The sequence below is a fragment of the Bombus pyrosoma genome, linkage group LG14 (genome assembly GCF_014825855.1).
Source record: "Bombus pyrosoma isolate SC7728 linkage group LG14, ASM1482585v1, whole genome shotgun sequence".
In the NCBI taxonomy this organism is placed as follows: Eukaryota; Metazoa; Arthropoda; class Insecta; order Hymenoptera; family Apidae; genus Bombus; species Bombus pyrosoma.
In genome coordinates, this window is record NC_057783.1 from 10,738,670 (window position 1) to 10,750,199 (window position 11,530).

General features: G+C 34.6%; 1 protein-coding gene across 5 annotated transcripts in view; it reads left to right on the forward strand.

Annotated features, from left to right (window-relative positions):
• LOC122574853 (furin-like protease 1) overlaps window positions 1-10,455 on the forward strand; it is a 230,282-nt gene extending 219,827 nt beyond the window's left edge. The window contains exons 14-15 of one of the 5 annotated variants that reach the window (XR_006319212.1): window positions 8,972-9,396; window positions 9,862-10,455. Coding sequence is in view for 4 of the 5 variants with exons in the window: in XM_043742963.1 (XP_043598898.1) it covers window positions 6,600-6,758 (159 nt within the window). In the remaining variant the exon portion in view is untranslated. Of the gene's footprint in view, window positions 1-1,167; window positions 1,430-1,980; window positions 7,398-8,971; window positions 9,397-9,861 lie in introns of those variants that run through there. The other 4 variants (XM_043742964.1, XM_043742963.1, XM_043742965.1 and 1 more) reach the window with 4 other exon arrangements.
• Window positions 10,456-11,530: the final 1,075 nt, after the last annotated feature.

Here is an 11,530-nt window from a genome sequence, read left to right on the forward strand (position 1 = left end):
GTATATTATTGTCATTAATCGTATCGCTTTTGGAGGAAGGTTTTTCAAGATTTTACCATTGATTAGGTCGATTCCTGGTGCTTTATTGTTTTTTGTTTTTTCGATTATGTTTCTAATTTCTTGTGCTGTTGTTTTAGGTATGGTGTATTGCTTGTCAGTTGAGGTACTAGTGGTTGGCGCATCTTCGTCCGTATGACAATTGAGGTTGCTGTTGTTGATATTATGTGGTGTAAATGTGTTGCATAGGTGCTTGGAAAATTCTTCAGCTTGCTCTTCATTGCTTCTTGCCCATGTGTTATCTGCTTTTCTGATTGCTGGGACTAGTTTTATTGGCTTCTTTATTTTAAAGATTATAGTATTGACTTGGAAAAAGCAAATTGTATTCCTGACAAGAGTAGTTCTATGTTAGATCTCGCCAAAACTGTAGATTTTAGATTTTATATGTTTACCATTGTTGCGAACACATAGATATACATGTAGTATCTTCAATGGAATATACTGTTATTATATCCTAATATTTGTGATTTATTTAGAATGAATGGATTGTACAAATATAGACAGAAAAACGATGGTAGATTAACATGAACTAATCGCAGTAACACGCTACAATCTAGACATCTCTCAACACAACGGATCCAACGTTCTCTTTCACGCGGACCACACTCTCTCGACAACGCTAGCAACACTATACTCTACAACGCAACTCGCACTCTCTGGCTTCTCGATTTATTTTCTCCGACTTCCAAACTAAAACTGACTGCTCTGGCATATCTTTTGTCTTTCCGTAGACCCACCACGCACATGTTCCGCGACCGTTCGTGGCCAAGGCCACGTAGGCCCTTTTTACAGAACTATACGATTGAAGAACGCCTCGGCTCTCGCGACATTGTATCGCTAACTCCTAGGCCTTATGTCTGCGATACTACGTACATATAGCGATAACAATATGGGCAATTGTTGATCAATGTTGGACAATTGACATCAAGCTTTTCTTGAATAATTGAATTGAATTCAATTCAGTATTTCGTGCAAATCGTCATGAAATCGAATCGACCCTATGACAATAATTTAATCGTGAAATCGACGAATCTGAAGGATCGGTCCGTTCCTAATTCCTCTGGTATTACGTCTTCGATCAATTACTTTATTGAATTGAGAAAATTTCAGATTATGTATCAAAGAAGAAATAGAAGGACGGGGAGAATAAATAAATGAGATGGCACTGAGTATCTAAGAAGTGTATAAAGGTAGAAAAAGAGAAAACGAAAATAAAACGTATGCTGGCCTTGTTTTTCGTTCTTCCTTCTCCGTCTCGGGATTAAACGGCTCGACTTTCTTTCGATACGAAATGCCCAAAAACTGTGAACAATGCAATTACACGAAAAATAAATTCTGCTACCATTGTATCTTACCTTTGGTAGTTTAAGAATTTTTGTCCATACTTTTCTACCAAGATGCTCTTAAATGAAATACAAAAAATAATCAAAGCAGAGAAAGAACGGAGAAAAACCATCAAACAAAACTCACTTAAATGTGTAATTGAATCAATGAATTTAACGAAGAAATTTATATCAGTTCATTCCAAGTGCAAAACAATCGGCCTATGTAAAAACAAAATTAGTAATTACATTGGTCAGCAATCAAAATATGCATATCATGAATGAAAAATATAATAATAATTTAAAAAATACCATTATTGTTCTACGACTGCACGTCGATGAGCGATGTAACGAGAATGGTTCACGTTAATTGCTTACAATAATTATCGTTAGTTAATTAACGAAATGCGTTAGCGTCTGACAACGAGCAATTTAGACCGTTTTGTTTCCAAGCGCATTACTTATTCTCATCAAAATTCTATTAGTTCGCGCAGTCGACACATTCGAGAAATTACACTGCCACGTTCCATTTGGTGATCTTCCCTCTCGTTAACTAATTACGGAACAATTAGCATATAGTCTAAGACATCTTTTTTTGCAGGTGATTAACCACCGTCAAACGCGGACAGATCCCTGTACGAAGGTTAATGATTGTTGCACTCGGTCTGTGTAAATGAAAAGTTTGTTCCGCGTGGCGGATGATTTAATAAATTCAAAAGTTTCGAAATTACGGCGTACATAGCCATGGATACCGAGCAATTCCATTAATGACGGACACTGCAGTCCGTAATATAGTATCTTCTAACAAAAAAATTGAACTTCCAGGCTGCGAGCCAACGTACTTTTATGCGATGACGTTCTTTTAATTAATTTAAAAGTTGTTTCAATTTTAATTTATTAATTGAGCTACTTCTTAATTAGGTGTATCTTTAATTACAAAATTAAAATTGATGGATGGTAATCAGTTTTAATTAGGTCACATTTCATTTTTGCGTATATAAGTGATGATATTGTAGTATCATGGACAAATGGCCTAAAAAATATCGGGTGAACCATAAACAATATTGCAAGAAGGCCTAAGTGCCGTTAGGCCAAAAGGGCCTGGCAGTTTTTACCAGGTGGTCGTCACCTGAAGAGTCAAGTGGGGGAGTTGTGAGTTGAAAGTTGAGTGGAGTAGTCGTGAGTTGAGAGTCGAGTGGTGAAGAGTCGAGTTGAGATAGTTGTGAATTGACAGTCGAGTGGTGAGGAGTCGAGAGTTGAGTTGCCGAGTTGTTATGAGTTATAAACTATTAGTTGTGAGTTGTGAATTAACTATTTAGTTGTCTTAGTTATAGCACATTACTGTATTTAGTTCACGTTAAATAACCATCATTTCCTGTTTAATCCATTGTAAATAGATCTATCAATCAATATCATGTAGGATAAAAATCATTGGAAACCCTAATTTCTAATATTTCTAAATAAATACAAAATCCTATAATATCATGTATTTTAACAGAAATGAACCGATCCATTAAAAATTGAATCACCGTAATCGATAAAATTATTGACGGAAACAAGATAATAACAACGCATGTAACAAATTGACAAGTTAAATTCGTGCAACAATTGCCTCGATTTGTCGAATATTTCAACAATCTTTCATTATCATCATTTTCATGTCATCGCTTTCACATTTTCCAGCCGCGAATCATTTCTTTGCATTTATAAAAGTGTTTGGAAAGTTAAACAGAAGACACTCTAAATCAGATAAAATAGACAACCTAAAAATGTTGATTACAGTATTAGTACGAAAAATCATGTTAATCAGGAGACATGATGCAAATGAGGAATAGTATGGGAGGAGGGAATAGAGGTGGGAGTTGGTAAAGAACGACTTGTAATTGACCTCGAAAGCCAGCAGCATCCGCGAGATACTCATCGCGGCATCGATTATACTTATATGTAACGTCACTTTGCATTATGAAGTGCAGGCCGTGACCGTATTTTTGTACTCCTCTCCGAAAGAAGGAAGGTGAAAACTGTGGACGGAAGACAATGAAGCAGCTGTGCGCTGTAAAATCTATTGCCTTGGAAACGCAGTTTGAATTTAAGCGATTACTTGGTGGATAAAGCCAAGAAACTTTCTTACACCATGAAACTTCTTATTCATGCCTAATCTTGATGTCTGTTACTTTATTACTTTCATTCGCATGTACAGTGCGGCTCGCCTCTTCAAACTCCATTAACTTCTACCCTTCCCACGATATTGCTGTGTTCTTCCTTGAAAAAATATTTTTATACCTACATACATAGGGGTACGTAAATATGTATTATCGATTGGTTAAAGTTTTACGCAACGTTTACAGTTAGTAATGTCAGATAACGTGACCGCAGTAATCCGCATTATTACTGCTCATTGATCGATTACAGCCTATACATGTAAGTGGACTTCTTGAAATGCTAAATTCTATCAAAATTATCGCATTTTCACTTTTACATACTTGTTACGAAAAAATAGGAGACAGCAAGAAGTTTCTTTCAAATAATTATTATAATACTGTTATAAAATATTCTCCATTTTAAATTTCCCATAACGAATAGTTCATTCTTAAGTCAGTAGAAATTGGAACCTGATCAACACGTTCGAACTCTCATACTGTAAATGCTGTCAAGAAAAGAAAACAGCCCTCATCATCATTTATCAATGTTGTGAGGCATTAACATTGACAAATGCATTAAAATGTTTATGATCGATCGTCTTATAACTTGGCAAAAGCCACAAGGCGTATCTTAAACATCAAATTTTTGTCGAGAGAAAATAGAATACTCTCCGTTTCATCTACAGACTTTATTCCCACGTGATCAATCTCATATATAAATAGATAAATAAACATACATACTGTTAATTTTAAATTCAATTAATTCCGCGTGTTAACCTTTCCGACGTAATTAGGTATATGCTCCTGTCTACGAATGTTGTAAATATAAGCAATGACTTTGATCGCAGTACATTTAAACATTTTGTCAAATTTAATTACACGCATTATTGTGAACACGGTTGTTAATTAATCTCTAACAATTTTTAAGAAAATCTAAAATCTTTTGATATTGCTATTCTTTCACTATGATTTACATATTAATGGTTCCTGTTAATGTTTTGATGCGAAAATTTCAACTTGGAAAACAATTACGTACATGTTAAAGGCCCATTACAGGCTTTCTTTAACAACATGTATACTTAATTTATATACTTAAATAATTATGATATGAAATAAGATACGAAATAAAGCATCTAATAATATGAAAGACTGCATCAAAACTAGAGAGTAGATTAAAAAGCATAAAAAATAGGATGATTCTTTTTCGTTTTTTACTCTCTTTCTCTCTCTTTTGTTTGAATAACCAGCATTCAGAGCTGAACCGCCCCTTTAGAATCGCATTATGATTTAGTGGCGCACCCGCCAATGCTTACGTTCGATAGAATCCATCGTCCCTTTCCATTAACTCCCTTTTCACCAACTTAGTAAGAAAGAAGATGCGGCATATCTAACTGCATCGAAAGAAAAATTCTTATAAAATATGCGATCCAGTTCCAAAACTTCTACAATTACTAAATCCCCTCCCCCCCCAAAAAATACTGTAAGTGTGCAGTGTGTTATAGCAACTCTATTCGTATCAACTGTCTCCATTATCTTAGATAATAAGTAGAAATATTAGTTAGAGAAGGATATACATAGAAACTTTTTTTTCTTGTTCACTTTTTGAATGAAATATGTGAAATATCCAATTTTTCCGGCTAAATGTTTTTACCCTAAACGTTAAGTTATTCTAACGTTATTTTTTTTATTTTCTTCGTCGACATAGAGCGTATTTATTTATTCTGCGAATTAAAAATTTCTTATTGAAGCTTTATGATTAATTATGATACTACATGAAAATTTGTTTAATATCGAGATATCCGCTTATCAGCATCAAACACTAGCAAACAAGCTAGAGAGAATAATTATATAAATTTTGAACCACCGACCAGAGATGTTCCGAAATACTTTTTTTGCTGATTTCGACTACAAATAAGCATACAAGGCAAACTTTAACTTTGAAAGAAAGTTTGGCCGACAATAAATCAGGAAGTTTGAATTTCCAAGAATCTACCATGGGTATCTCTATGAGCAATCAGTGTCGTATAAAGATTATTCAAGTGCTACGTTGGTTCAAAGCGGTGATGCAAGAAGACGAGATATTCCAGATGAAGGAGCGAAACCCTCACTCGAGACTTACAAAGATTGTTCATCACCTGATAACAGGGATATAACCTAACAAACATGAAGATGGTACCCCGCTGGGGGTAGCCATCCACAAGATAATCAAACAGCTAAAAAATTCTACCAAATGTCCAAATTGGACAAATTGTGAATGTAAATTATTAAATAAAAAAAAAACCTGATAACAGAATCTGAGTATAAAAGACGAAGAATGCGGAAAGAAAAGGTTAAAGAAACATAGATTAGAACGTACGCGCGGTACGTGCAAAAACAAGTATAGGAAAATGAAAATAATCTGCAAATTTTTCAACTATAAAAGTTATTATTCTTTTAAGGCGGATTTGCATAAATCCTTAATAAGAGATTAAAGTTTCTTATATCACAGAACTGTCGGAAGAAGCAACGTTTTCCACGTTAACCGATAATAATTACAGTTCCAATATTATATTATATCCTTTCTGTCATATCTTTCCACGGCGCAAATACACCCTTTATGTGCATGTATATTGCTTTCTTTTGAACATCCATATTTTAGAAACTCGTATTCCGTACATAATGCCGTCGTTACTGTAAATTTAATACCGATCGATTAATCAAAGTACGTGTTTTTATCCATCGATAAATTTATCTTTACGTTAATATCAAAATTAAGGCTTACAAATTTTTTGTTAATATTCTCTGCAATTATTTTTCTTACTAAACTCTAAGCCACCTTAATATAACTCTGAAAGAATCACTATATTCCCTATATAGACGCATTCCCCTGATTTATTCTTCTTTCCTTCTATCATTCTTTTATCTTTCTGTTTTACAATGTCAAAATATTTCGAATCCATATTCCTAGGTAATCTTATCAACCTCATAAAGTGTTTATATCGCGTTTGTATTATATGATCGATCAAACGCAACTATCTGCACCTCGCGTCTTGAAAGCGACTTCACCATCCCATTTCGTTAACATTTTTACTGGTTGCAGCAACAGCAAGACTATTTCATCCTTCCCTCTAGAAATTCCGCGAACACAGGCAACTACAGCAGCGCACGCCAACCTTTTCTACGTTTTACTCGTACGTTTTCATCGCCGTATCTCGCCAAGACTGCGCACGCTTCCGATTTTTTCTATCGGTGGCTCTAACCGTGCATCCTCTCGTTTCCGGCTGCTCGTAGATCAACGAATACTGGGTTCCATTGCAAACTCTGTTACGACATCGCGTGCGTCGGCCTGATCTAACACACTTCAAAGCCACACCCTCGTGTACTCTATACGTACTTACTACGTGAATACTTTGACTAGAAACTCACAATCTGCTCGGTGGTTGGGTTGATTTATACCGAAGAACGGATGTACATGAGAGTATCAAACGTACAAGAACCGTGTACACCGGATGCGTATTTCAGAGAACGAAAAGGTGACAGAATGCTCGGAAGGATAAAATACGCGAAAAGATAGGAAAGGGTGGTTTTATTAATGTTTTTACGAGCTCGTAAATTGCGTAGTAAGCCTTCCTAGAAAACTTTCCTCTGCGACAAGAATGACATTCCCGATGACTATATATTCAAGTAGTAGGAGCCAACAACTAGTCAGACGCGGAGCGCGTAATGATTATTATATTCATTATACCTATATGATAAATACATTTTAAATCACTTCTATTTCACTTCTATTCAATTCGTAATATGTTTCTATCGATTTTTTATTTTTATTTTTGAAATTATTTATGCACCAACGTAGATATACATTGAAAATGTACTGTGACATGCCGTCAGATAACTTACGTATCAAATTGTTCAAATAAAGAGAGAATTTTTCAGCTAAAAGAGAGAATTTCCATATTTAGCCATTCCACGTATAATCTCCTTTTCAACCGACCACTTCTTCCTCCCAAAATAAAAATTCTAGAATTAATGTAATACGTCAAGCGATACGATATTTTAGATATTTTGATTTGAGGCATTTTTTTGGCTTTCGTGCCATTGCTTTTCCAACCGCACCGCTGTACATCGTATGTAACGCGAAAATATGTATGTACCTACGTTCGCTATATTTCTGTATGTTTTGAAATCGAGCTACCAGTCGCTGGCATTATTCGGTTTCCATGGATTACTGTGAATTGGGTGAAAGTACGGGTAAGATTCGAATACCGCGACGCAGATAGAATACGCGCAACTCGCGCTCTCTCCTCTTAACAACCACCTGCCAAAAGAGGTTTATCGTGTTTCAAAAGTCAGTTTAGGAATACAAAACGGAAAGATATGTGCAGCTACCATTGTACCGTACCTTTGTATTATTCATCTTATTTTAAACTTCGTAAATACGGCTCCCAAAGGAGCGGAGCTGTTCGCACTTCCCAACTTAAGAAACTGTAATAAAATTCCCCGCTTTCCCTTCTTATATACTCTACTCCTATTTGAATAATTTTCAGTTTCTGTTTACCGCTGAATATCTTGATCTAGAATTCTTGCTCGTAGAAGAAAATCTTTCCCATTTACACGAATAAAAAAATGCATAGGTATATAAATCACGCCGTATCGTATGTAGTACATTGCAAAAATCTTACTTTTTACATAGAAAACAATTACCAATGATTACATACTAACTGAATATAGTACACAAAAGATTCAACAGAAGTTATAATTTCATAAAATGATAATGCTGTCACGTCATAGTAGAACGATAGCTATAACCTAACAATTTTAAGTGGAACATTTTAAAACAGATTCACGACCGCACGAAGCATGAAAGTGCAACGCGTTGATGCGTTAATGAAGTTATTACTTCTGCCTCGTGTAACTAGTTTACCGTGCACTGTGATTCTGCTGACACAGCCAATTATCGAGCGTTGCAATTATACCGAATCGATAATTTCAACCAGCCCACGATTCAGTGGCGTTTCCTGAAACGTAAAGTTCCCAGTTCGACCGGAAGTTCTGCTCGGTTCTGAAACCTAAGTTGACCCCTCACTTTCTACCCGTCACGTCGACGCCAACTTTTGGTAACAGTGTAATTAAAGCGAATAAATCGATGTCACGATTACCACATTTCTCTTTCTGGAAAGATCATGTCGCACGGTGTATTTCATTAGAAATTCCCATTCTGATACACTTTCAGCCGGTTAAATTATTTAAATTCCCGTTGAGTTTGAATTCGTACTTTTGAACAAACATAATTTTTATATACGTGAAAAGATACAGCTAAACCAAACCGTACTCGTTACATATCCTATATACTATTTTTATAATGCAAATACACGAAACGTCTCTAAGAAATACAATAACGTACAAGATTTTTACGTTTTCTAATGAACCTATAGTATAACACAACAGGAAAACGATTTTATTTTCTTTCAGTAAAATCGTAGACGCGAGACAAATAGAAAGGTGGAATATAAAACGGAGTGAACGGCAAAATTTGATGGGAAAATTTTACGACATGGATGACGCTTTGAATCGTGGCAAAGATATATGGCAACAATGTCGGTATCGACGACCGCGAAGCTTTGTGAAGCCGGCATGCAAAATGACCAACAAAATTGCTTTAATCTCGTCCCTTTCTTTTTCCTTTACCGAAACACGCTGCGATGCAGCAACTAAGTTTTTAGTTCCCTCTATGAGCTACTGAGCACATTCGTTCACTCAGGACAAAAGAGTTTCAAGGCGTATCATTGAAAGATAAAGCGGCGTCCACGCTGAAAAGGGAGCCACACATGAAACGAAAGAATGGCACTTTGCACAGCAAAATGGGACGGGTACGAGACCATGAATATTTTCAGTAGGTATGTATGCCATTTCCTAAGTGAAGATACGTCCTTGGAATGTTGAGATACGATAAAAATATTTATGCAACGACTTCCGTTAAACAATTCTACATGTATTTCTGTATTATTAACATTTAAATTAGATAGTAAGTTATTAAATTCATTTATTTAAATTATTATTAAATATATTAAATATTTTAGGAAATATTTAGAACCGTATTAAAAAGGAATTATTAGTTCCCCCGAAAAGTTTGTAACATTTTTAACAATGGATATATTTCGGTATTTGGTAGGGTTGGACGAGAATTTATCACGAATTTCTGCTATATATCGAAATTCTGAGTTTGGAAAAATACCAGTTCTGTTTCGAAAGAGGAACTGGAATTGATTAACGTTAGCCATTTAAACCATTCAATTAAATATTTGTGAAAAATAAATTCCTAGTTGATCATGGAATAATTCGGTGGTACGCAAATGTTTCAGAGCAACAACGAACTATGTAAACGATTCAAAGTACATCGTTCTGAGCCAAAGTCTTGACCAGGTAAATTGGGGTTAGGTTGGTGTCCATTCCGGATTTTGCAAACTTACCATTAAAAACACTGAAACTCAAAATTGTCTGAAGTTCGTTATACATATAATAATAAAAATATGTAATCTTATGGTTTAATGAATATGCAAGTAAGAATTAGTTCTTAATTGTAATAAGTCAGGTGTAAGTATCTTTTAACGATAAGTCTCACAAATACTTCCTATTATTTTTTCAAAATTAAATTATTATATACGCAGGATTTTACTGCAAGTTCTACACCGTGTCTGCTCCGCAACGTTTATGGAAAGATGAAGGATTCAAATAAGATACTGAATGAAGAAGTTTAGTCGAATTTATGACCTTAATCAAAACTATTTAACTTGCTTTTGATGCAGTTATAACAAAAACGTGGAAGTTATTAATGATTCAGGAGAAAATTGGTATGTACTAATACACAGAAGCAGAACTTTCTAGTGAAGATCAAGAACTTCATAAATTGCGAATAAAGTTAATTGAGCGGAAAACTGCGTCCTACAATTGGCTCTTAAGAAATTGCTGAATGCTTTGTCTGATTCATTATGCGAGAATTTAATATCTCTTTAGATATATTCTATATATAAAGAACCTTCATGATTATAAAAAACATCACCATTTCATTAAAAGTAAATCAAAAACCGAAAAATGTATATAATTCGCTTCTCTACATCACATAAAATATTCCTCTTTTGTTTAAAATAAAATTTTAACAAAATTAAAACCAACGACTGGAATGAAACTGAAACTTGCTAACGTTAAAATAATTAACTTTAATACCATATTTTTATCTTTCTACACGTACGCACAAATACATAAATATGTACCTACACTAAATATTATTATTCAACGCACACTTTTATACATCTACAAACGTATGACGTACATTCTCGTAAAAGCGGAAACCCACGTTTGTATCTACACCTCTATGCGCATACATATACTTAAATAGTAGTCAAGCCGATCCTCAAGAGTTCATTATAAACGCCAGCCAACCAACCGACCTTTCCTCTTAACTCGGAAACTCACTTTACCACAGCCATATAGGCGCTACTTCGCGATTTTCTGAATTACTAAATAAAAAAAAATCATTTAATTTCGAGGGTAAAATTTACAGACAGACTCGTTGAAATGCTCCGGCTACGCCAGCAAACTATCCCTAATTTCAAGAATCATTTGCTCATTTTTTTTCAATTTACTCCTGAATTTCATATAACCTGGTTAAAGCATTGTGGAATATTAACCAATTAATGGGAAATGGAAAATTAATGGAGAATGTCAAGAAATGTTAAAAGTTAATCAAACATTTGAACATATGAGTCTTCACATAAAAAATGAAATATGTCTCTCGTAAAATATTGATTTTTCAATGACTATTCACGAATGACAATGATTTTTTCCTAATCTCGTTTAGAAGAGGTAGCTTAGCTGAGTTGATAGAATCATCATGTATACATATATATAATAATTTGTAAACCTTACAGATTTAAACAAGCGTATGCATTTCAGAATGTGTTGTGGGACACACATGAATGAGTGCAAAAGGGAGGAAGTATATATTTAAATTAAAGTAAAATAAGTATCCGT